We start from the raw sequence: 26,561 nt of genomic DNA, 5'->3' as shown, positions 1-26,561 counted from the left end.
TAAAAAGCAGGACTGACCCAAAATGTCTCTTATTTCCTCCCAAAGCAGTGTGGTATTTACAGTAAATAAGTCTACCATCTGCAATTAGTGCTACTGGTCCCATAATCCTGGTCCCAGGATAAGGTCACTCAAAATCTAGGATTAACCTACAATATCCTTCTGAACTGGGAGAGTGGCAGTTATGACATTAAAATAAAAATTGTAGTGGTCCTCCTGAAAAGTAGACTACAAATATAATTTAGGTCTACTTTGAACTACTGACTGCAGTACTGTTCATGTACTCAACTAAATGAAAAGCAATCTGCAGCAATATTCAATAGGTAACGCTACTAACAAATCTGCATTTATTGCAGTGCATTGTTTTAAAGGCCAAGCTTTTCTATTAGAAGGCTTAAGAAATTTTCCAAGTGTTGCTTGCTTTTGAAAGCTATAAGCCCTCCTCTGTTAGCCCACTTGTGTAAACTCTCAGCCCCTGCCTCCTCAACATTGTATACCAAATGTGGTAGGTCCAGCATGGTCTCTCCATTCTTCATTTGTTTCATGCATTCTGCCCAGTTCACTATCCCTCCTCCCAAGGCCAACAGTATGGCTTGACCAGCACAGGAATCCCATCTGAATGTACTCTCTCCAGAGAAGAAATAAATATCGACCAAACCAAGCACAACACAAAGGGTCTTGTAACCAGCTCCAGCTGCAACATGCAGTCTCTCTCCACACATATCTGACAGAATTTTCTTAATCCTTTCTGTCTCACGTTCGCTGGTAATAACTGAAAAATGGTGACACTCATACACTATTTCCCCACTGAGTGGATGGCGATGGATGTGGCAGATGGTCTCATCTTCATCGTGATCGTCAGAGGTAGTAAGCTGGCTGGAAAAAATTTTAGTGCCCATGTATGAAATTCCCCAGTAGTACTGTCCTTCCCACCTGCAGAAAGAAAAATACTAGTTTCAAAACCACTATTAAGACATACCTTTTCACTCAAAGCTACTCAAAAATTTCTCTGCCCTGGTTCATAGCCCCCATCTTTTAACTCTCCAGCTTTCTACTCATTTTGCCTTGATAAGGATTTTTTTGGAAATTACATCAAAGTCTTTGCGGTATATCAAGCACATGCAAATAAAATAAATAAAAACTAAGGTTTCTTGGATAAAAATATTGTCTTTGGTGTATGTGGAGAAGGGGAGTAAAGGAAGAACAGACACTTAGTAAAAACTACAGTGCTTATCATACACTTTTTCATACTGCTGTAGTCTGGATGCATAACTGAGCACTAAGCTGAAATCAAATCCCATGAACTTGAAATTCTATCTAGTTTAATACTGAATGGCTTTTTCATCCTGTCTCTTTGAAATAAAGCACATAGTGCTCTGAAAGGGCATGTTCTTTATCTAGGGGCATGGTTCAAGCCCTTCCTCATCCTCTAAACTAGCAAGGACATTGAACACCTGGAAATATGTAGAAATCCCCCAAAAGAGGTAAACTCAGGAGCTCGAATTACACTGACCCCTTCTCTCACCATTGCACTTTCCTACCAGAAAGTGGTTTCAAGCTGGTTGTTTTTCCCCTTAGAACACAGTAGGGGCAGCAGAACACCTTTTTGCTTAGAGCCCTACCCCAGCCTTTCTAGTTACTGATGCTGTGTTGGCAAAATATTGGTCTGTGAGAAGCAAAAACAGGAAGATCCAATGTTCCACAGAAAAAGCAATCCAAAAACGAAAAACAATGTTCTTGATTTTTCTTTTATTTCTTCAATCAATGTTAAGAAAATGTCCACATCAACTGCATTGAAAAAAACTAACAGACCCAACACAGGCTGTGTTTCAGCTAACAAATCCTTTCTCAAGGGTCCTAAGGTAAAATAACAGTAGAATTGGCCCATGAGCCAGCTAACCATATTGCTGCAGATATCTATAAAAACACAGTAGAAGAGCTATCATACTCGAGGGCTGAGCTGCTAATAATAGTAAAATGACAGTAGGATTTGACCATGAACAACCGGTATGTCAATTAGTACAGTGGAACCTTGATTTACGAGCATAATTCGTTCCAGAACCATGCTCGTAAACCAAATTACTCATATATCAAAACGAGTTTCCCCATAGGAAGTAAGGGAAACTCGCTTGATACGTTCCTACCTACCCCCACCCCCTGAGGCCAGCGGCGCTGGTCCACCCCCCTCCCCTCCCCCCGTTCGAACCAGCATCGCTCCTCCCCTCCCCCCCCACTTGAACTGGCACCACCCGCCCGAACAGCATTCATCCTTACCCATCTGGCACCGGCACGCAGCCCACAGGACGTGCCAGTGCCGGTAAAAGAAGTTCCTGCCTCTTGCCTGGGCCTTGAGCATCGAAGAGAGCGAGACACAAAAGGCCTTGAGCATGCACAGATGCTCAAGGCCCAGGCAAGAGGCAGGAACTTCTTTCACCGGCACCGGCACGTCCTGTGGGCTGTGTGACAGTGCCAGATTGGGTAAGGATAAATGCTGTTCGGGCAGGCAGAGGGTGCCGGTTCGCATGGGGGGGGGGGGGTCGATGCCGGTTCTCGGGAAGGGGTGCTCACAAATCGAGTCAACGCTCGGTTTGCGAGAATGTTTTGCTTGTTTTGCAAAACACTAGCAAACCGCGTTACTCGCAAACCGAGGTTTGACTGTATTTTATTTTCCATTTTTCTCTTAGAACTTTCTTTTTAGAACTTGTGCTCACTATATTAGTTTTAGACCACTCTTTTCTTTGTAGGAAGTCCAACCTTGGATCCTGGTCTTCACACCTAACCCCTATATCACACCCTATGTATATGCAGTTCCACCCTAATCTTATCTATAGATATATACACATTTTTTAAGAACCATAATGTATATCTCACAAAATATTCACATGTGTAGTTTTGAATACATCATTATTTTAGCAACGAATATGGTCACACACATTCATGTATATTCACAGCTTTATTACAAAACACATATATATGTCCCTTGTTCATATTGTATGTTTTTCGTTCACACTAAGGGCCTGTTTTACAAAGCCACGCTAGCAACTGCAGCGTGGTAACGGCCCTGAAGCCCATAGAGATTTAAAGGGCTTCGGGGTTTGTGCTGCGCGGCTGTAAAACAGGCTCTAAATTTTTGTTTTTGTTTTTGTATCATTTTATACCTTAGGACCCTTGAGAAAGACTTTGTTAGACGAAACACGGCCCATGTCGGGTCCGTTAGTTTTTTTAATACGGTTGATGTGGACATTTTCTTAACATTAATTGAAGAAATAAAGGAAAAGTCAAGAACGTTGTGTTTCATCCAGAAAATATTGGTCTGGCCATGACCTCAATGGTCCACCCCATTTTGCTGCTTATGACCCAGTTTCAAATCTCAGGAAGAGGGCCCAGAGGAAGCGAGAAGGATTCAGTCTGCAAAAGGCACCAAAAGTAAAATGAAATAAATTGAGTGATAGGGACTCGTAAGCCCCAGCATACTACTTCCTAACCTCTACACCTTCCTCTCAATGGATAGCCCATGTCTCTCCCCCAAGGACTGATGCCACCTGTTACCCCAAACCAGCCAGGCTCTCATGATCTCCTCTTGATGCCCTCCACTGCTTCTCTTTGACATCCCATCTCCTTCACATTTCCCCTGCTCAACCACCTGGCTTGTGAGGAAAGGCCATGCTGGCAGAAATTAGATTGTGGTAAAAGGAGATGGCAACACAATGACTCTGTAGGCAGCTCTCTATTCTCTGGCCAGTGCTGAGAAAGTAAAAGGTGCTAGAAGTGGCAGGAACAGAAAGCAGAAAGATGGATTTTATAAGAACATGGCTGTGGAGGCGGAGGCGGTGTGAACTATGATTGAGAGGCTGTCTGAGGGAATGATGTTGGATGGCTGGGTGTGGGTGAATGTGTCAGTAGGAGGGAGGGAATGAAAGATTAGGTTTCTACCTATGATAAAGAACAGTTACTTACCATAACAGGTATCCACAGACAGCAGGCAGATATTCTCACATGTGGGTGACGACACTGATGGCACCCCAGTACGGAAGGTCCCAAGTGCATTGCCACTTTACAAACTTTAGAAAGTTTGCAAACAAATGCACCACGCATGCACGAGTGCCTTCCCGCCTGACATAAGCGCATGGCTCCTTAGTTCAGGTAGCCAGCTAAGAGCCAACCAGGGGATGGGTTGTGAGCATATCTGCCTGCTGTCCCTGGATAACAGCTGTTACGGTAAGTAAATATGCTTTATCCCAGGACAAGCAGGCAGCATATTTTCACATGTGGGTGACTTCCAAGCTAACCAGAGTGAGATGGTAGGGGAGTTGGCCTTTTAGGAAAATAAATTTTGTAACACTGGCCAAAGTGCCCATCTCATCTGGAAAGAGTCCAGATGGTAATGTGAGGTGAATGTATGAACTGAGGACTAAGTGGCAGCCTTGCAGATTTCCTCTACAGGAGTGGAATGGCGAAAAGCTACTGAAGCTGCCATTGCTCGAACTTTATGGTCTGTGACCCAACTCTCCAGTTGCAGCTCAACCTGAACATAACAGAATGAGATAGGCAACAAGTTGGATACTGTTCTCTTGGAAATAGGATGCCCCAACTTGTTAGGATCAAAAGAGACGAAAAGCTGGGGAGATGACCTATGAGATTTCGTTCTTTGCAAATAGTAAGCCAATGCTTGTTTGCAGTTCAGAGAATGAAGAGCTGTTTTTCCAGGACGAGAATGAGGCTTGGGAAAAAAACACTGGAAGCACAATTGATTGATTGAGATGAAATTCAGAGACAATCTTTGGTAAGAATTTCAGATGAGTGCAAAACAAAACCTTGTCATGGGGAAACAATGTAAATGGTGGATCCGCTACCAATGCTTGCAGTTCACTGTTCTGGCAGAAGTGAGAGAAATGAGAAAGACAACTTTCCAAGTGAGGTATTTGAGTTGAGCTGTAAACATTGGTTTAAATGGAGGCTTCATCAATTTAGCAATAACTACATTCAAATCCCATACCACTGGAGGTGGCTTGAGAGGTAGTTTGACATTGACAAGTCATTTCATGAATCTGGAAATGAGAGGATGAGCAGTGAGAGATTTTCCATCCACAGACTGATGAAAGGCCGTGATCGCACTGAAATGGACTCTAATGGATGTAGACTTGAGATCAGAATTAGACAAATGAAGTAGATAATCCAAAATCCAGTAAACCGAGATGGATGTTGGTTCTTCATAATGGAGAAGACACCAAGAAGAAAACCAGGTCCACTTTTGTTGATAACATTGTTGAGTGGATAGTTTTCTGGAAGCTTCCAAGATGAGACAAACAGGCTAAGAAAGATGAAGATGAGCAGAACTCAGCCTGAGAGGTACCAAGTTGTCAGGTGCAGAGACTGAAGGTTGGGATGCAGAACAGAACCATGACTGTATGAGAAGAGATGGAAAAATTTATAGAGATATTGGTTCCTTGGTACTGAGTTGATGTAGAAGGGAAAACCAAGGCTGCCTGGGCCACTGAGGAGATATCAGAATCATGGTGGCAGACTCCTGTTTGAGCTTGACAAGTGTATTGAGAACAAGAGGAAAAGGTAGAAACGCATAAAAGAATTTGTTCATCCAGTCCAGGAGAAAAGCATCTGCTTCTAGGCGATGAGGTGAGTCAGCCAGGAGCAAAAGTGGGGTAGCTTATGATTGTGAAGAGACGCAAACAGATCTACTTGAGGCATCCCCATTGAAAGAAAATGGAATGGAGAGTTGCTGAGTTCAGAGACCATTCATGTGGTTGAAGAAAGCGGCTGAGCTTTTCCGCCATAGAATTCTTTTCTCCTTATATGTAAACAGCTTTGAGAAAGATGTTGTGAGGAATTGCCCAATTCCAAATCTTTTGAGCCTCCTGACAGAGGAGATACCCTTTACCTCCCTGTATGTTTACATAGTACATTGCTACCTGATTGTCCATCTGGACAAGGAGAACTTGATCTTGTGTAAGATGTTGAAAAGCTTTGAGAGCACTGAATATGGCTCAGTTCTAACAGATTTATATGATGGCATTGGTCTCTGGAGGTCCATAGACCTTGAGTGCGGATAACCATCCAGATGCGTCCCCCCAAGCATAAGTTGATGAATCTGCGGTGAGAACTTTCTGATGGGGGGCGTTTGGAAAAGCAAACCCCTGGAAAGATTGGCAGATTGCGTCCACTACTGAAGTGACTGCTGAAGAGGTGAAGTCACTACATGTGTTGGGATAGAGGATCAAGAGCCTGTGACCATTGAGAAGCTAGAGTTCATTGAGGGATTCTTAGATGCAGTCTTGCAAATGGAGTCAACATGCACCCTGGAGGCCATATGTTCTAGGAGAACCATCATTCGTCGAGTTGAAAAAGAATGGGTCTTTGCAACTTGATGGCAGAAGTGAATGAGGGCATCTTGATGCTGTTGAGGGAGGAACGCCCGAGTTGATTCATGTCCAGGAGTGCTCCAATGAATTGGAATTGCTGAGATGGTTGTAGTTGAGATTTGGGAAAGTTGATCTTGAATCCCAAATTCAGAAGAAAAGACACCGTCTGGTGTGTTACTGAGAGGACACCCTGAGGAGACAGATCCTTGATGAGCCAGTCGTCCAGATAGGGAAAAACCTGAAGGCCCTGAGACCTCAAGGCCGCTGCTGCTGCTACTACCAGGCACTTAGTAAAGACTCTGGGAGAGGATGCCAGGCCAAGGGGTAGAACCTTGTATTGGTAGTGATGCTGCACCACTCGAAACCTGAGGTACTTCTAGATCTAGAGAGCATAGCCAATCATTGTGATTCAGTAGGGGATACAATGTTGCTAGGGATAACATTCTGAATTTCTCTTTGACTAGAAATTTGCTGAGAGCTCTGAGATCCAATATTGGTCGAAGACCTCTTGTCTTCTTTGTTACCAGAAAATATCGAGAATAAAACCCCGTATTCTCTTGTCCAGGTGAACCCTCTCAGTGGCATTGAGAAGAAGTAGATTCTGGATCTCCTGAAGAAGGGAGGGCTGAAGGAGATTGGAAACAGACTCTCTTGGAGGATGTTCTGGAGATAGGGTATGAAAATGAAGAGAGTACCCTTCCTGAACAATGTTGAGAACCCAGAGGTCGGATGTAATCAACTCCCCCAAAATTGATTAAAACAACTAAATAAATAAGAGCTGCTAGATAAGATTATACCGGGAAACCAAGTTAAGCCTTGTACCTAAAAAGTAGTCTACATAGTTGTGAGATCTCCTTATCTTTTTTATCATCTTGTCTTCAAAGAGAGTTTAGTGGTCTAAGGAAGAGTTTCTTCTGCTGAGGTCGTGAAGTAGAAGACGGTTTAGAAGAATAACACTGTTTATGAGACAGGGAAGGTTTGAGTGGACATGATGTAGATGGCTTGGGTTTAGGTTTTACCGAGTCTCAAGACTTCTCATGAACAATGAGCTTCTGAGTGGCATTTTCGATAGTATCTCCAAGATGGAATGTTGGCCAATTGAGTTGAAAATTGACATCTATATACACCACTCTGAACCAGGCCAACCTCCTCATGGCCACAGACATAGAGGAAGCTCGAGAAGAGAGTTCAAAAGAGTCATAAGCTGATTGAACTAAATGTTGGCGTATTTGAAAGAGGGTGGATATCAATTGTTGAAACCCTTTGGTATGATGGAAAGGAAGGTATTTTTGATACATAGGCAATTCTTTCAGCAAATTATTTAAATAGCAGGTGAAATGAAAGGTATAGTTATTGATTCTAATGTTCAGTATAGAATTTTGATAGAGACATCTACCAAATTTATCCATGGTATGCCCTTCTCTGCCAGGTGGAACTGAGGCGTAAACCTTAGTGGAGGCAGATTTTTTAAGTATAGACTCCAACACCAGGGAATGATGAGAAAGTTGAGGTTTATCATATCCTGGGGTGGCCATGATTTTATACATAGCTTCCTAGGGGCTACTGATATAGATAAGGGAGACTTCCAATTTTTTATGAAGAGTGTCCTTTAAAATTGCATGAAGAGGGAATTTGAGAACCTCCTTAGGAGGATGCATAATATCCATGGTCTCCATATATTCAGGAGTATATTTTGAGTCTGCTTCCAACTTCAGAGGCATGTCCTTACCAAGTTGTCTGATAAAACGAGAGAAAGAAAGAGTCTCTGTTGGGGATGACTTTTTAAGAGAACTTCAGTTGTGGAAGGAGAAACATCGATAGAAGATGGAAGTTGAAGGTCAGAATCCACAACTAGTGGCTGAGACCTATGCCTCTTGTGACATCAGTACCGATCTTGTGAGGGCGAAGATGTCTGGTGCTTACACTTCTCTGAACACTTAAACGAGACGTGTTTAGATTTATGAGAAGACTTACTCGAGTGAGAGCACTGAGGAGATGAAGAATGCTGCCTCGAGGAGCTGTGGCTGAAAGCAGGAGTTTTGGATGGATGCATGCCTGGATGATGGACAGTGCCTACCAGGAGACTGCATCGAAGACTGGGTAGTGGTACCAATGTTCCCTCTAAGGATTGATGAGGTGTGTGCAAAAAAAAAATATGCATGAGCAACAAATTACATACTCCACAAATTTATGAGCAGGTGTGGAGGACGCATTTTTAAACAAATGTAGTTTATCCTTGTACTCCTTATGTATTTTTAATCATCTATGGATATGTTTGTATGTTTATTGTTCAAATGGTTTTATTTATTTCCCCAAATTTATTTTTGTTATACGCATTGAAAATATTTGATATTGTGTTTAAATCAAAATCTCAATAAACTTGAAACGAGTGCCCGTGAGATTGTGGGAGGGTTAAATACTCAAAACTTAGAAGAATAACAATTTACTTAAAGTTTTTGCTTCGCCAGCTTTCTGGTATCTTTACATACAGTGGCATACCTAGCATATGTAACACCCGGAACCCATCATTTTTTGGCACACCCCCCCCCCATCTGTACGAAAAGCATGATTTTTAGTAACAAGCCACGTCACACATGAGTACCTAGGAAAAGGCAGCATCTTACATATTGCAGTGAGCAGTACAGCAATACACCCATTGTAAAACTAAACAAGCCAGACCAGCACAGATCAATCCTACACCGTCAATCCTAACAGAAAACCATGTCTTTTGAACACACAGAACACAGAAAACACCTTCGCCTAGTATGGAATATGTCATCACAAACTAACCCCTCCCCCTTTTACAAAACTGTAGTGTGGATTTTAGCCACGGTGGTAACAGCTCTGACGCTCATAGAATTCTGAGCATCAGAGCTGCTACCACCACGGCTGGCGCTAAAAAACGCTCCACAGTTTTGTAAAAGGGGGGATAAAATAGAAATACACAACTTCAACGCTCAGGGGTGCCCAAACTTTTTGGGCTTGCGAGCTACTTTAAAATGACCAAGTCAAAATTATCTACCAACAATAAAATTAAAAAACACAAAGCACACTATACGCTGAGAAAATGTTAATTATCATTCCTATTCTGGGGTTTTTTCAAAGAGGTCAAGGCAGATGACTCTATGCATTGTCACCTCAGTAACAACCATTCAAAAATAGACAAATATACCCCCCTTCCTTTTTATTAAACCACAATAGCAGTTTTTAGTGCAGAGAGCTGCACTAAATGCCCAGCGCTGCTCTCGACGCTCAGAGGCTCCCTGCGCTAAAAAACACTATTGCGGTTTAGTAAAAGGGGGCCATAGTGCAAAATATAGACAGCATATATAAATTCAGCCACATTTTGATCACTAAATTTAAAATAAAATCATTTTTCCTACCTTGTCTGGTGATTTCATGAGTCTCTGGTTGCACTTTCATCTTCTGACTGTGCATCCAATCTTTCTTCCCTTCTTTCAGCCTGTATGCTTCCTCTCCTCCAGACCTCATTCCTTCCCCCAACTTTTTCTTCCTCTCTCCTTGCCCTTTCTTTCTTTTTGTTCCTCTTGATGCCCCCTTTCTTTTTTTGTTTCCCTTCTGTCTCCCTGCCTGCCCCCTTTCTTGCTCCCTACCCTCCACAAAGCCACTGCTGCCACCATCGGGGGAAACAGGCCCCAAAGCCACCGCCGCAACCATCGGGGGGAAAACAGGCCCCAAAGCCACTGCCGCGGCTGCCCCAAGCTCTCTCTGCTTCCCCCGACGTCAATTAACATAGAAACATAGAAAAAGACGGCAGATAAGGGCCGCGGCCCATCAAGTCTGCCCACCATAATAATCCTCCCCTATTTAACTCTGTGCAGAGATCCCACGTGACGATCCCATTTCTTCTTAAAATCAGGCACGCTGCTTGCCTCGATCACCTGAAGTGGAAGTCTATTCCAGCGATCAACCACTCTTTCGGTGAAAAAGTATTTCCTGGTGACGCCATGCAATTTCCCCCCCCTGATTTTCCATGGATGTCCTCTTGTTGCCGTTGGACCCCTGAAGAAGAAGATATCTTCTTCTACCTCGATACGGCCCGTGAGGTATTTAAAGTCTCGATCATGTCTCCCCTCTCTCTGCGTTCCTCGAGTGAGTATAGCCGTAATTTGTCCAGCCGTTCCTCATATGGGAGATCCTTGAGTCCCGAGACCATCCGGGTGGCCATTCGCTGGACCGACTCAAGCCTCAGTACATCCTTGCGATAATGAGGCCTCCAGAATTGCACGCAATATTCCAGATGGGGCCTCACCATAGATCTATACAACGGCATAATGACTTCAGGCTTACGGCTGACGAAACTCCTACGTATACATCCTATGATCTGCCTAGCCTTAGATGAAGCCCGCTCCTCTTGATTGGCAGTCTTCATGTCTTCACTGATGATCACCCCTAGGTCCCGTTCTGCAACCGTCCTTGCTAGGATCTCGCCATTTAGGGTGTAAGTCTCGCATGGATTTTGACTGCCAAGGTGCATGACTTTGCATTTCTTGGCATTAAAACTCAGTTGCCAGGTCTTTGACCATTGCTCCAATAGGAGTAGGTCGTGTTTCATATTGTCCGTTGTGCTCTTGCTTGTTATATTACACAGTTTGGCGTCATCGGCGAATAACGTTATTTTACCACGAAGCCCCTCAGCCAGGTCCCTTATAAAGATATTGAAAAGCATCGGGCCTAAGACCGAGCCCTGTGGCACCCCGCTGATCACTGCCGTCATTACGGAGGGGGTGCCGTTCACCACCACCCTCTGAAGCCTACCACCAAGCCAGTCCCCAACCCATTTTGTCAAAGTGTCACCTAATCCCATAGAACTCATTTTGCACAACAACCTGCGGTGTGGGACACTATCAAATGCTTTGCTGAAATCCAAGTATACAATGTCCAAGGACTCTCCAATATCAAGCTTCCCCGTCACCCAGTTAAAGAAGCTGATCGAGTTGGATTGGCAGGATTTCCCCTTGGTAAATCCATGTTGACGGGGATCCCGTAGATTCTCCTCATCCAGGATATTATCTAATTGGTGTTTGATTAGGGTTTCCATTAGTTTGCTCACTATAGATGTGAGACTCACTGGTCTGTAGTTCTCAGCCTCTGTTCTGCAACCTTTTTTGTGGAGTGGAATGACGTTAGCCGTTTTCCAGTCCAACGGGACTCTACCTGTACTAAGGGAGAGATTGAAGAGAGCGGATAGTTGTTCCGCCAGGATGTCCCCTAACTCCCTGAGCACCCTGGGGTGTAGGTTGTCTGGCCCCATTGCTTTGTTAACCTTGAGTTTAGTCAGTTCATAGTAGACACTGCTTGTTGTAAACTTGAAATTACTAAACGGGTCCACTGAGCCATCCTTTTTCTGTAGCTGAGGGCCGGAACCCGGCGCCTCGCGGGTGAAGACCGAACAGAAGTATTCGTTTAACAATTCAGCTTTTTCCGAGTCTGCTTCTACAAAGTTCCCGTCTGGTTTCCTAAGGCGTACTGTCCCGCTTGTGCTGCGGTTTCTGTCGCTAATATACCTGAAGAAGGATTTATCGCCCTTCTTGATGTTCTTTGCTAAAGTTTCCTCCATTCGGAATTTGGCCTCTCTAACTGCTGTTTTGACAGCTCTTGCCCTAGTCAAATAGACTTCTCTAGAGTCCTGAGATCCTGTATGTTTGTAGGAGATGAACGCTTTTTTCTTCTCTTTTATGAGGTCCGAGATCTCCGCTGAGAACCATTGTGGCTTATTGTTCCTGCGCCGTTTACTCACTGATTTTATATAGCGATTGGTCGCCTCCTGAATGGTAGTTTTCAGAGTTGACCACAATTCCTCTACGTTATCTGTTCCTGCTCGGTTTTGTAGTGCTTGATGGATGAAATCCCCCATACCCTCAAAGTTGGCGTTCTTGAAGCTAAGGACCCTGGTCGATGTGTTAGTTTTGGCGAAACCCTTCCTGAGTTTGAACCATATCATGTTGTGGTCGCTGGAGGCCAACTTATCTCCCACTGAGACCTCAGTGACACTTTTGCCATTGGTAAGCAATAGGTCCAGTATTGCCTGTTCCCTTGTTGGCTCCAATACCAGTTGCCTCAGTTTAGCTCCCTTCATAGAGTTCAATAGTCTCCTGCTGCTGCTTGATGCAGAGGAAAGTGTGTTCCAATCCACATCAGGCATATTGAAGTCTCCTAATAACACTGTATCCCCACGTAAGGTGATATTCTCTATGTCACCTATTAATTCTATATCTATGTCATCCTGTTGCCTTGGGGGTCTGTATACTATGCCAAGATACAGGCATTTGTCATTCCCCCTGGCCAAATTTACCCAAAGGGATTCCCCTGTGTACCTGATATCTGTGATTCTGGTGACTTTAATATCCTTAGTATATATTGCTACACCTCCTCCCATTCTGCCCTCCCTGTCTTGGCGAAGAAGGTTGTATCCTGGTATCACCATGTCCCACCCGTGGGAGTCAGTGAGCCAGGTCTCAGTTATCGCCACCACATCCAGGTCAGCGTTTCTCATTTCAGTCTCAAGTTCCAGGATCTTGTTGCCCAGACTATGGGCGTTGACGTACATAGCCCTCCATGTAGTATGTTTGCTATGCCTCCCTGGGGCTGTTCCTGCTTGAGCTGCATGGACCTTTCCAGTACTACTTGGAGTTTGTGTACCTTCCCTAGACCCAGTATAGCAATGTGTACCTACCCTTTGTTTGAAAGTGTTCGTACCCTGTGGTGGAATACCTGTTTGAGCTACCTTAATTCTTTCAGTATAGCTTGCAATGTGTGTATCCTCCCTAGACCCAGAATTACAATGTAAACCTACCTTAGACTTAGAAATGTGTGTACTCGCCCCATACTTAGAAATGTGTTTACTCGTCCCAGTCCCAGACCCAGAATTGTGGTGTTTGTTTACCCCAGTCTCAGAAAAGTATTGATGGCATAGCTCGTCAGATAGGTTGTTTGTGCTTGTACCCTCCCCCAACATACCTAGTTTAAAGCCTTGTGAAGTAGGCGTTCCAGTCGGTGTCCAAGGACGTTCTTCCCTCTTCTTCAATTCTGCCGTCGGAGAGGAAGTTCCGCCCAGCAAGGCAGCGATTGGCTGGCCCGAACTTCCTCTCCAACTGCAGCCTTAGGGGATGTGCACAGCCGGAGCGGACCGCCCCCCCCCCCCCCTTGGTAGCCACTGAAGACATGGCAGCGGCTCCTCTCATGAAGTCCGATGCAGTCGGGGATCTTGAGAAGAGCCGCCGCTGCATCTTTCAACTTTGGAAAATACAGGCCGCTGCTGCTGCCGCTGCTTCCTCTCACCTCCCTCGAGTGAGCGACAGGGGAAAGCGTATGAGCGACGCCACTGAAAATAGTGAGCGATCGCTCATGCGCTCACCTTAGAGGGAACACTGACTGTTATCCCGGGTACTGATAATAGGTATGCTCTGGCTGGACTGGTACCAGCAGAGTCGACGTCAAGGTTAAAAATTTTAATATATGACCATACTCTGCCCGAAAGAACTGTTCAAACTGTTCTTTCAATGAAGGTACTGGTACCTGTGACTTTGTCACTGGTGCCATTGGTGCCACAACTCGCTCTGAAAAGGATGACTCAGAGGACGAGAAACCTTTAACTTTTGAAGCGAGTCACAAAAGGGGTTGTCGTTTAGCCGGCATGACTGAACTCAATGCCTTTGTGACTGACCCCACCTAGGAGACTGGTAACTTCCTCGCTGGCTTACCCAAAGGTGTGAGAGACCGAAACTCCAGTAGAAGGCAGTGCCAAAGAAGGTTGCGACGCCATAACCAATGATGCCTTTGCGGATGGTGCCGAAGAATGCAGTGCCTTCGCCAGCAGTACTGGCGCCGAGGACTGCGGTACCTTTGTAGTCGGTGCCATGGAGGTTGAAGATAACAACTGTTCCTCTTCCATGCCAATACCAAAAAGTTGTTTCTGTTGCAGAAGGCAGCTTTTCAAGGTGCGTTTTTTAAAGGTGGAACAACGCACGCAAGAGTCTATTCGGTGTTCAGGGTCCAGATACTGGATACACCAGCTATGTAAGTCTATCACTGAAATAGTGCATTGGCACCTGCTGCACTTTTTAAACCCCGTCAATGGCCGGGATGTCAAATTAGGAAAGACCACCTCAGCCAAATTAAAGACGAGAGGCTGAGGGTCCTGCTGTCGAAGCTCAAGGGCAAACATAAAGAAAAAACTTTTTTAAAAAAGTTTTTACCAACAAAGAAAAATTAGGAAAATAAAGTTTCGCGCGAGCGGGAAGGCAAGGCGAATATCAATTTTACATCAATGAATGTATGGGGTCCAAATTAGAGAGTTGCGCAGGGACAGAAATTCTGCCCGTCCCCACCAGAAGCCCCTCCGTTCCATCCCCGCGAGGAATCCCCTCCATCTCCGCCCGGCCCCTTGAGGAATCTCCTCTGTTCCCCCCCCCCCCTAAAAGTTACCTGTCCCTTTAAAAAGCAGCAATTACTTCTGACAGTTTTGATTTTTTTTTAAGTCTTAGTTTATTTAAACCAACAATAAAATACAATATAAACAAATAACAGTGAACAGAAATAAGAGATGCATACATCACCAGAAAGAATTAGAATAGACATTAGGTCATGTGACTGTAGGGTTGACCATTTCTTGTTAAAAGAAGTAAGAGTTGGATTTTTTTGGCAATATAAAGCTCATATCTGTAGAGCAAATAAATCTGGTTCCACCATCTGGCATAGGTAACTTGTAAGAGATCCTTCCATGATCCACAAATGGTTTTTAATGCAGCAATGAGTAAAGAATCAAATACAGCGTCAAAATCATTTAAAGTAGAATTGAGAGAGGCACTTTTCAGGACAATGGTTGCATAAGAAAAATGTGCTAAAACTGAACTGGAAGCCCCAAAACAAACTCAGCAAGTACTTCATTTTGTACTAAACACAATTGGTGGCATAAACATGGGAGGGGGTTGGGCCTCCCACTTTGAGCTTAGCCCCCCTCAAAATGAACATTTTGGAGGGACATTTTATTTTTCCATCATCTTGGTCCCAATTTCTGCTTTTGTCTATTTTCTACTAATTCTCTTTCCAGGCCTCAGGAACCCTGGTTCTATCCCTATGGGAGTCCTGTGAGTCTGGGGGGGATCCCCATGGGAGTCCCATAGACCTGGGGGGGATCACTGCGGGAGTCCTACGGGACCCACGGGATTCCCGTTCCCGTGCAGACCTCTAGTCCAAATTCACCACAGAAGTGCATGCTTTATTTTTAGCAATCAGAATGCTTACAAATAATGGATTTATGCAAGAGACCCACTCTGGCACGTTCCTGATGATATCATCAGAGATGCGGCAGAGCAAATCAGGGCAGTAGAAGGCCGCGAAGCAGCGTGTATAGAGTGCTGCAGACGCTGCTGGAGTCGGCAAGTTTGGAGTTGGGACCGCGGGAAGGGAAGGGGGGGCGGCAAAGGACTAAGTGAGCCGGTCAGATGTCGGGAAGGGATGGAAGGATCAGACCGCGAAGAAATTACTTACTGAGTGAGTGGGGAGCCGGCAAAGAGGCTGGAGTCTTTTTTGTCAGCGCTTCTCTTCCCGCCCCGTGATCTGGCCTACTTCGGGCTAATTTTTTTTAAAGTTTAAAGGTGTCGCGGCGGCTCCTCTTGATCCCCTGCCAGCGTCCAAATCCTTCTCCGACACTGGTGCGGCTCGTGAGAGGAGCCAACACCGCGGCTTTTAATCTTGTGGAAAGCAGGGAGTCCAGCGCTGCCGCCAAGGACCTACTGATCATGGATCAGAGATCACGGAACACGCAGATAAGAGTGCGCATGCACATCTAGGGTTTTATTATATTAGATTCCACACCTAAACCAAGGGTTATATGTTGAAAAAAAATTGACAAGCTAATAGGCCAATATACTGATGGAAGACTGATCTTAGACAGACTTTAATTTAATGATTAATCGCAGGCTGTATAACCCAATGGAGGTGGTGAGCTACTCTCACTCAAATGTATGGCGGTTTCTTAATCCCTTAGCTAGAGATCATATATATATTATTCAGGGGTCCATAGCACACACTTCAAGATTGGAATGTGGTAGATGGAAAAAGTGCTGATGTATCAAATACAAAAAAGCTGATATTTAACCACCACTACCTGGATGACTTTAGATCTTTTGAGGCAAACGGTTGGTTGATCACTCCCATCACTGGTAGGCCGGTATTCAAGTCATACACACCAATTAAAATGGTCACACACTGGAGGCCATGTGAATATATACCATGAATTGGTACACTGTCTCCACTCCCTTTAACATATTGGTAAGTTGAGTCTTAAAGACAAAAAAAATTTATGAATACACAATTCGTAAATACTGAAAATGCAAACAGAGCAACAGTAGTTCCCCTACGCAATGCCTTTGTTCTAAACTAAGGCTTTTGATGAGCTTAAAGTGCAGTATTTAGCTAGTGCTAATTAAAGGGGTCTAACCAAATTATAAATTCTCTTTAGATTCAATTAATTTCTTAGATAAATTACTGATAGACCTAAAGGAAAATAAAATGCATACTGACAGTAAAGTACAGTTACTTACCGTAACGGATGTTATCCGGGGACAGCAGGCAGATATTCTCACAAATAAGTGATGTCATCTACAGTGCTAAAGTGTACTGTCACTTTAAGCTTTAGAAAGCTTTGAGACTGCCCGCACGAGTGTCTTTCCTTCCCGCCCGACGCCAGCTCGCAAGTCGTCAGTTCTATGCCCAAGTGAAGAAGTCAACTAGGGGAGGTGGGCAGGATGTGAGAATATCTGCCTGCTGTCCCCGGATAACACCCATTACAGTAAGTAATTGTGCTTTATCCTTGAACAAGCAGGAAGCATACTCTCACAGATGGAATGCCCTGCTCGTGGCCTAAAGAGTACAATACTGCAGTGCTGGAAACAAAAAGTGACAGATGCTGACCCCTTCTACATGCAAATGGATTGTTTTGAACAGGGTTTTGGGGTTTTGTTTTTTTTTAAAGGCACAAAAAAAGGTGTCTAGCTGGGATATTTTTTTTTAAAAAAGATAGATGTCATACAAGTTCAAAAATGGACATTTATTCCACCTGATCTGTGGATGTTTTTCTCAAGATGTTGGACTTAGATGTCCTATCAAAAATGCCCCTCCACATCTTTTTTTCAGATGCAGCGACCAGAATTTCACACAGTATTTGAGATACAGCCACACCATGGTATGATATGAGGACATTATAACATTCTCAACTTTGTTTTCTATTCCTTTTCTGATAATTCCTAACATTTGATGTGTATTTGCTTTCTTAGCAACTGCTGCACTTCGAGCTGAGGGTTTCAACATATCCTCAACGATGACACCTAGATCATTTTGCTGGCACATTGCATCATGTAGCTATAGTTCAGGTTCTTCTTTCCCATATGCATCACTTTGAGCTTACTCACATTAAATGTTATCTGCCCTTTTGATGCCCAGTCTCGCAGGTACTCTTGTAACTTTTCGAAATCCTCTTCTAATTGAACAACTTTGAACAACTTTGTGTCATCAGCAATTTTAATTATCTTACTAATTATTTTCATCTCTGGGGAACCCCACTATTTAAGCAAAAAATACAAACAGATAGAAAATTATCCACAAACTAATACAACCTCTCCAAACCTTCATGGAAAATTATCTCAAAAGGAGGAAAAAGCCTCAGATCCCGGGCCTGCTGCCAGAGCAAATCTTGCATGCAGACTTAAGAGGGAAACAACCTCATTGGCTGAAAAACCTCCTTCCATCCAGCAATTCATCAATTACTTACACTTTGTCTATATTTACTTGTGTTTTCAATGCATACTCATCACCCTTTGTTTTTGACTATGCAATGGCTCCTCATAGCCTACCATATCCATAAAAGAGCTTAGTGTTAGGCAGGGCTTAATTTGTGGGGAACTGCCTGGAACACAGTTCTACCACTTATTTTCAGACTCCAGAGAAACAAAGGCATTCTGCTCTAGTCTCTTCCTTTCAAACAGCCTCCAGGGAAGAGGAAGGTAGGTTGTGAGCCTGGAGCAGAGAACAGTTATTGTAATCCCCAATCCACCCCCTCTTCTCCTGTTGCTCCTAGCCCAACCAAGCCTTTCACAGATCCACCAGTTCCACTTCCTTTTTATCTACAAATTAAGCCCTGCTGTTAGGCTATAAAAAAACTACAGTCCTGTACCCCCTCCTTTCTCTCAAGTCTCCTAATTTCTTCTCATATTCTTAGGCCTTCACAACATTTACTAACCAAACCATCTTTTCATCAAATCATTTTTTAGATCACATGACAATCTTCCTTTGCTGCTGTTATCTGTACCCTGTAGATACAGGGCTAGACCTTCTATATTCATTCATCGACCTTCTATATTCATTCTGAGAAGTCTATCCACAAATTTAAAGCTGCACAAGGCATATTTTTTTTTCTCAGGTCTTTAAACATGAATAATGGCTTCACCTTTCTTATTTGGCAGACTGAACATGTCACTTGAAAACTGAGCTAACCCTCGTCATGCCTCCCTCTCGTCTTCTTCCTACATGTAATAGTATAACCTTTCCTTTTTTTTTATTTCTCTCTGCAAACCTGTTTTTGTCTCTGAGTATTGCTGGGGAAAGCAATATTTCCTCCCCAGGATTATAATTTTTACCCCCTTTGTACATTGCTTAGATGCTTCTTTTTTTTTTTACGTTGCAATATATCAAATAATTTTGAACTTTTTAAGTACATAAGTAAAGTTAGTTACATAGCTTAGGTAAGGCAAAATCAAATTCTCTGGTCTTCGTGACAAAAGGAAAAATCACAAAACCCAGAGAAGCTATCCAATCTACATATATCCTTAGGAATAATCTGGGTTTAAGTCAACAATATTAGGGACCCCAAATAACTTAACACAGCCTGAAAATTCAGAAAGATTCATACAATAAATGCTTTATTTTACTTTTCTGTCTATATGTCTGTTTCTGTTAAGCCAAGCCCATAGATGAATGTATACTGCTGCTGTTTTTGCAATGTCCTCTTCAACTTATTTGATGTTTAACCTAAATCAGATTATCTGATTTTGAACCCCCCAGAGACTTCCCATGGATGAACACTCAGATGTCCCTCTGCTTTAAACCCTTCTATTGCAGGACATGGCCTTTTGCTCCAGGATAACTAAGTCCCTCTACAGAAAACATTTGCTGCCTATAATTCTCAGTACAAATAACTTTGAATGACAGGACATCCAAAAACAATTTTTTCTGAAGGATATAAAAATCTAGGTGGATGATAAACCTTCAAAGAGGCAGTAAGTGGCAGAGGAACATCCTTATTAAACACCTTAAAAATGAGAGTCAATATTTTAAACTGCAATCTCCACGTCACTGGAAGCAAGTGCAGACTCTGCAAAAAATTGAGGGCAATGAATTCCAAATGGATACTGCATGATAGCAGAAAGATGATGAAAGAATTCTTTGAAATCTAATGTTACTAAAAAGTGGGAAAACATAACAACACCTCAGCACAGGCAAAAAAAAAATGATGATTATTCAACTAGATCTCTCCGCAGCTTTTGACCTGTTACACCATGACATCCTCCTACAAATACAAGACTCAATAAGAATCACTGGCAAGGTACTATCATGGTTTAAATGATTTCTACAATCCAGAACATACAGAGTTAAAACAAGCAAAGAAAAATCAGAACCATGGTCTAATCCCTTCGGCAGTGGTGTACTAATGGGGGGGGGCGGTCCGCCCCAAAGGGGTGCTCCGGCGTCCGTTCTCCCCCCCCTCCCCGACGTCCGGTTCTTCCCCTCTGGCCTCCCTGCACCATTTAGAGTAGCGAAGCAGCCTGCAGCAAGATCGCGATGCCAGCGATCTTGCGCTGCTTCATACTGTTTCCTCCGCCGCAGTCCCGCCCCCTCCACTGATGTCAGAGGAGGGGGCGGGTCCACGGCGGAGGACAGCACAAGCAGCACAAGATCACTGACATCGCGATCTTGCTGCAGGCTGCCTCGCTATTCTAAATCACAGTTCTTCAACCGCCGGTCCGCAAAAAAATCTTGCTGGTCCGCGCCGCAAGGAAAGGTGCCGGCGTCAGCTGACTTGCAACTTCCTGTTGCCGTCGCGGTGCCGGGACTCCTGCCTTCGCCGGGACTCCTGCCTTCCACCGCGTATGCCTCCTGCCTTGTCTCCGCACCTCCAGACCAGCAGCGGCAGCTCTGTGTGCTTTTAACTTCGGCACAGAGCTGCCCCTAAGCAGTAGTTTAGCGCGGTTTCACGAGGCAGCCTCGGGGCCTTTGCTAGGCCGGCCCACATTGCATCATTGAAGCGGGCCGGCCTAGCAAAGGCCCCAAGGCTGCCTCATGAAACCGCGCTAAACTACTGCTTAGGGGCAGCTCTGTGCCGAAGTTAAAAGCACACAGAGCTGCTGCTTGCCTAAAGACTCTTGGGCCGCTGAAGGAGGGCAAAGAGCAGCTTCCTGGAGGTCTCCCTTCCTCTCACCTTTGCAGGTCCCTTTTTTTTTTTTTTTTCAAATGGCAACGGGCCCCAGCATGACATCAAGTAAGTTCCACTGTTCCTTGCAAGCGGTTCTGCTCGGCCAAAGCTTCCCCTCTGAGATGAGCCACCCTCAGGGGAAAGAAAGTGACCCGCAAAGGTGAGGAGAAGGGGGGCAGATGATGGAAGTTGGGGGGGAAGAGAGAGAAGGGGCAGATGATGGAATGGAGGAGATGAGAGAGAGAAGGAGACAGATGATGGAAGTGAGAAGAAGGGAGAGAGAGCAGAAGGCAGATAGATGTCAGTTGAGAGGGGAGAGCAGATGCTGAATGGAAGTTGGGAAAGAACACATACAGGATGGAAGGAGGAGATAAATAAAGGGGGAAGAAAATAATAAGATAATGGAGGGGTGAGGGAAAGGGGTGACAAGCTGTGGGTAGACAGTGAAAAGAGGGAAACAGGACTAAATAGTAAGAAAGAATTTAATTTAGATGGAGGCAGAAAATAGGGAAGGAAGACCAGAGAAGAAAAGGGAAGAGAGAGCGGAGAACGATATCAGATCTGAGTGGAGGAAATGAGAAGAGAGAGATGCTAAAAACCACAGGGGGGAGGGAAGGACAGAGATGCCAGACCATGAGGGAAACAGAAGGAAGATGATGGATGCCAGACCAAATTGGGGGGGGGGGGGGGTCAGGAGGAGAGATGGAAGAGAAAGACAGACAGTGAATGGAAGGGGCAGATGCTGGACTGAAGAGACAGAGAAGGTTATCATGCCGCTGTACCGGGCCATGGTACGCCCTCACCTGGAGTACTGCGTCCAGCACTGGTCACCGTACATGAAGAAGGACACGGTACTACTCAAAAGGGTCCAGAGAAGAGCGACTAAGATGGTTAAGGGGTTGGAGGAGCTGCCATACAGCGAAAGATTAGAGAAACTGGGCCTCTTCTCCCTCGAACAGAGGAGATTAAGAGGGGACATGATCGAAACATTCAAGATACTGAAGGGAATAGACTTGGTAGATAAAGACAGTTTATTCACCCTCTCCAAGGTAGGGAGAACGAGAAGGCGCTCTCTAAAATTAAAAAGAAATAGATTCTGTACTAACTTAAGGAAGTTCTTTTTCACCCAGAGAGTGGTAGAAAGCTGGAACGCTCTTCCAGAGGCTGTTATAGGGGAAAACACCCTCCAAGGATTCAAGACAAAGTTAGACAAGTTCCTGCTGAACAAGAACGTGCACTGGTAGGGCTAGTCTCAGTTAGGGTGCTGGTCTTAGACCAAAGGGCCGCCACGTGAGCGGACTGCTGGGCATGATGGACCACTGGTCTGACCCAGCAGTATCAATTCTTATGTTCTTAGGGCAGACGCTGGATGGAAGAGAGTGAAAAGGCAATGAAAGCAGAAACCAGAGACGACAAAAGGTAGAAAAAAATAATTTTATTTCTATCTTGTGATTAAAATATATCAGATTTGAAATATGTATCTTGCTAGACATAACTGGGGAGTGCAAAGCCCAGGTAGTGCTTCTTTAGCTTCCAGCTGGCTTAGGGCTCTCTCTGACCAGGGGGCAGTTGCCCTAGTTCCACTCCCCTAACACCATTCCTGTCATGTATAACTGTGGTATTCTGTTACATGATATTTGTGTAGCATTCTGTAATAATTTGGCTTATTCAGTTTTTTTGATAGTAGAGGGGATATATGTGAAGGGGAGGGGAGACAGGATTTGTTGATCTTTGCCCTGTATTATTTGTATTTATAAAATGACAATTGTATAGAATATTGTTTCTTTTTATACTTTAATAAAATATGTTCAATATAAAATCATAACTATTTGAGGCTTGTGCGGATGGGATCAGATGGTTTTTCGGACCGAACTCGTGAGGACGGGGCGGCGATGGTTTTTTTTAAAAAAATTCAGTCTTAGTAGTTTGCCGGTCCACGAAATAATTATTTTATTTCCGCCGGTCCATAGGTGTAAAAAGGTTGAAGAACACTGCTCTAAATGGTGCGGGGAGGCCAGAGGGGAAGAACCGGATGTCGGGGTGGGGGGGGGCGAGCGGTCCTTCGGGGTGGGGCGGGCAGGCAGGCCTTCAGGGGGAGATGCAGGCCTTAAAGGGGGGGGGGAAAGCCTTCTTGGGAGGAGACAGGCCTTCAAGGGGGGGACAGGCAGGCAGGCCTTTAAGGGGGGGGGACAGGCCTTCATGGGGGGACAGGCCTTCAGGGGGGGGACAGGCCTTCGGGGGAGTGCAGGCCTTCAAGGGGGAGTCAGGCATTCATGTGGGGGGATAGGCCTTCAAGGAGGGGACAGGCCTATAAGGGGGTGGGACAGGCCTTCAAGGGGGGACAGGCCTTCAAGGGGGTACAGGCCTTCGGGGGGGTGCAGGCCTTCAAGGGGGGACAGGCCTTCAGAGGGAGATGCAGGCCTTAAAGGGGGGGGGACAAGCCTTCATGGGGGGAGACAGGCCTTCAAGGGGGGGGACAGGCAGGCAGGCCTTTAAGGAGGGGAAAGGCCTACAAGAGGGTGGGACAGGCCTTCAAGGGGGGAACAGGCCTTCAAGGGGGTGCAGGCCTTCGGGGGGTTCAGGCCTTCAAGGGGGGAGACAGGCCTTCAGGGGTGAGATGCAGACCTTTAAAGGGGGGACAGGCCTTTGGGGGGGACCCTGGTGTAGAAGTACACGGAGGGAAGGGGGTGTTCAAAGAGACGTGCATATGCCAGACTTTAGGGGGGAAGAAATAATGGGTCTGAAAATAGAGGAGAGGGAGAGAGATGATGGACCATCGGATTTAGGGATGGAAGGAACAGAAAGGGAGAGAAATTGGACACAAGGAACGGTGTGGAGGAGGGATAGAGACAGTGGCGTACCTAGGGTATGTGGCACCCATGGCCCATCATTTGTTGACACCCCCTATGTAAAAAAATATTTTTGGTAATAACCATAAAACTGAATAAATGATCATAATAGAAACAGGCAGTGAAAATTTTCTTTTATTGAACCTCATATATGTAACCATTATTCCAAACATGCCATAACATAACATAAATTATGTCTGAATTGTCATGACATCAGAAGTACATATGGAGTAGTTGCAGGTGATGCTTGGGACAGTTCTGATTATGTTAGTTCGGTTTTATGTGTTTTTTGAATAGAAGGGTTTTTATTTCTTTTTGAAGGTTTTGTAGTCTGTGGTCAAGGTCAATAGGTTGTAGAGTTGGGGGTCGAGTGCTGCAGCTCGAATGGCTAGGAGGTTGTCGAACTGTTTTTTTTTTTGACGTTTTTGGTTGGAGGATGTGTGAATGGTGCGTGAGTTCTCCTATGTCTGGTTGAGGTGGATTGAATTATTTAGCTGAAGAAATTAGTTACCCCCCCCCCATTCCACACACATTAATTCTCTTCCATTTTTGTTCCCATTATAAAAAACACTGATAAGTTCCCAGAAAAAAAATACATTAAAATAAGAAGTGAAAACAAAGGCCCCTATAGATGAGAACATAACATAAGAATAGCCTAACTGGGTCAGACCAATGGTCCATCATGCCCAGTAACCCATTCTCATGGAAGCCAATCCAGGTCACTAGTACCTGGTCAAAACCCAAAGAGTAGCAACGTTCCATTGCTACCGATCCAGGGCAAGCAGATGTTTCCCCCATGTCTTATTAACAGACTATGGACTTTTCCTCCAGGAATTTGTCCAAACCTTTCTTAAAACCAGCTACGCTATCTGCTTTTACCATAACTTCTGGCCACTTCATTTTTAAGCTGAGATCTTTCCTTCCAAACAAAGACTTTGCTAGATGTCAATCAAATACAGCACAAGGTAACTTCACACGGACTTAGCTGTGCAGGAAATGTGAATCTCCTCATACACCCACCATATAGTGCAAAAATGTGCAAAGGTCTGGTTTTTTCTTTTGATCACTACATAGACTAATGCCACACAAGCAGCGCTGTTACAAACATATTCTGTAGGTTAGTGCTAAGGTTAACAAAGTTTCCTTCCTTGGACCAGAAGGAGATACTGACAAACCACTGGAAGAGATCCCAAAACAACTACCCAGGAACAACACCCAAAGACCCACTCAGTGTGTGAACCAGTTGAATGGAGTGGACTAACTGGGGGGGGTGGAAATGGGCCCGGAGTTTGCTTAGCAGAATTTCCCAGATCACCTCTTCCTCTCAACACATTGACACGCTGCCACCACCACCACTAGGAACACCTCACCAGGTAGGCCAGCAATGCTATAAACTTTATAAAACACATTATTATATTTTCTTATAAAGCACATATTTTAACTGAACTCTCTGACATCCTCAGCTTTTCCATGCACAAAAATAGAAGGAAGAAAAGTTTCCATTTCCTGCTGTCTCATGTCCCCGGCCTATACAATATTTTTCTTCTGCAGACCCTTCAAAAATCTGACCAAATCCTCGTTTCAATTGCATTATAAAGTACTGAGGATGCCATCTCTCCCCAATCCCAGGTCCTAAAGTCTAAGACAGTAACGCAAACTAGTGCTGCCAGATCCAGGAAAAAAAATTTCGATTCGATTCAGCCTATTGAATTGGTTTATCGATTCGATTTCCCTGCCCAATTGGGTGTTTTTTTTCAAACATCCTGGTGGGTTTTTTTTTTTAGCTTTTTCACCCCCCTTTGGCTTCTCCTAACCACACTGGCGTGTGGTGAAAATAAAATAAAGAAACAAAAAGGACTTTTCCTCTCTCTGTTAAATCCTAGCTCACGTTTGCGGTCTAACACCAGCTCTGGCAGGATACACATTTCAAATCTGACATATTGTAATCACAAAACAAAAAATAAAATTAGTTTTTCTACCTTATGTTGTCTGGTTATTTTTCAAATCTTGTTGGTCCAAGGCTCTGGTTGTCTTCTGATAACTTGCTTGCCAGGGTCTCCTTCTTTCTTCTTTCTCCGTGCTAACCATCCATCTGTCATCTCTGTCCTCCCCTTCCATTTCCCTTCCCTCCCACGGATGTCTGGCATCTTTCCTTTTTTTTGTCTCCCTCCACAGATCCACCTTTTCTTAACTACCCTTTCATACAGCAGCTCTCCCTCCTTCCCCACCACCCCAGGGTCCACCCTTTCTTTTCCCAACTACCCTCCTAACCGGTATCTCTATCCCCCCCTCCACACCATCCCTTGTGTCCAACTTCTCTCCCTTTCTGTTCCTTCCCTCTCTAAAACCCATGTCCATCATCTCTCTCTCTCCTCTATTTTCAGACCCATTATTTCTTCCCACCCAAAATCCGGCATATACACGTCTCTTTGAACCCCTCCCCCTTCCCTCCGTGTACTTCTACACCAGGGCCCCCCCTCCCCTGAAGGCCTGTCCCCCCCTTAAAGTTCTGCATCCCACCACTGAAGGCCTGTCCCCCCCTTGAAGGCCTGCCTGCTCCCCTTGAAGGCCTGCACCCTCCCTGAAGGCCTGTACCCCCCCGAAGGCCTGTCCCCCCTTGAAGACCTGCCTGCCTGTTCCCTTTGAAGGCCTGCCCTCCCCTGAAGGCCTGTCCCCCCCCTTTGAAGGCCTACACCCACCCGAAGACCTGCACCCCTCCCGAAGGCCTACCCCTCCTCGAAGGCCTGACCCCCCTTGAAGGCCTGCCTGCCTGTTCCCCCTGAAGGCCTGTCCTCCCTTGAAGGCCTGCACCCCCCCCTGAAGGCCTACACCCCCCTCGAAGGCCTG

The 26,561-nt window shown here is 44.9% G+C and overlaps 1 protein-coding gene across 1 annotated transcript in view; it reads right to left on the bottom strand.

Annotated features, from left to right (window-relative positions):
• Positions 1-236: 236 nt before the first annotated feature.
• Positions 237-26,561, bottom strand: part of INPP1 (inositol polyphosphate-1-phosphatase) — a 64,239-nt gene continuing 37,914 nt past the window's right edge. Inside the window, exons 4-5 of the mRNA XM_033944116.1 lie at positions 16,507-16,681; positions 237-930 (exon numbers count right to left, since the gene is read on the bottom strand). Of these exons, the coding sequence (XP_033800007.1) occupies positions 363-930; positions 16,507-16,681 (743 nt within the window). The 3' untranslated portion in view covers positions 237-362. The remainder of the gene's footprint in view (positions 931-16,506; positions 16,682-26,561) is intronic.

Source organism: Geotrypetes seraphini, chromosome 5 (genome assembly GCF_902459505.1).
Source record: "Geotrypetes seraphini chromosome 5, aGeoSer1.1, whole genome shotgun sequence".
In the NCBI taxonomy this organism is placed as follows: domain Eukaryota; kingdom Metazoa; phylum Chordata; class Amphibia; order Gymnophiona; family Dermophiidae; genus Geotrypetes; species Geotrypetes seraphini.
This window is presented reverse-complemented; position numbering and strand designations above follow the sequence as displayed.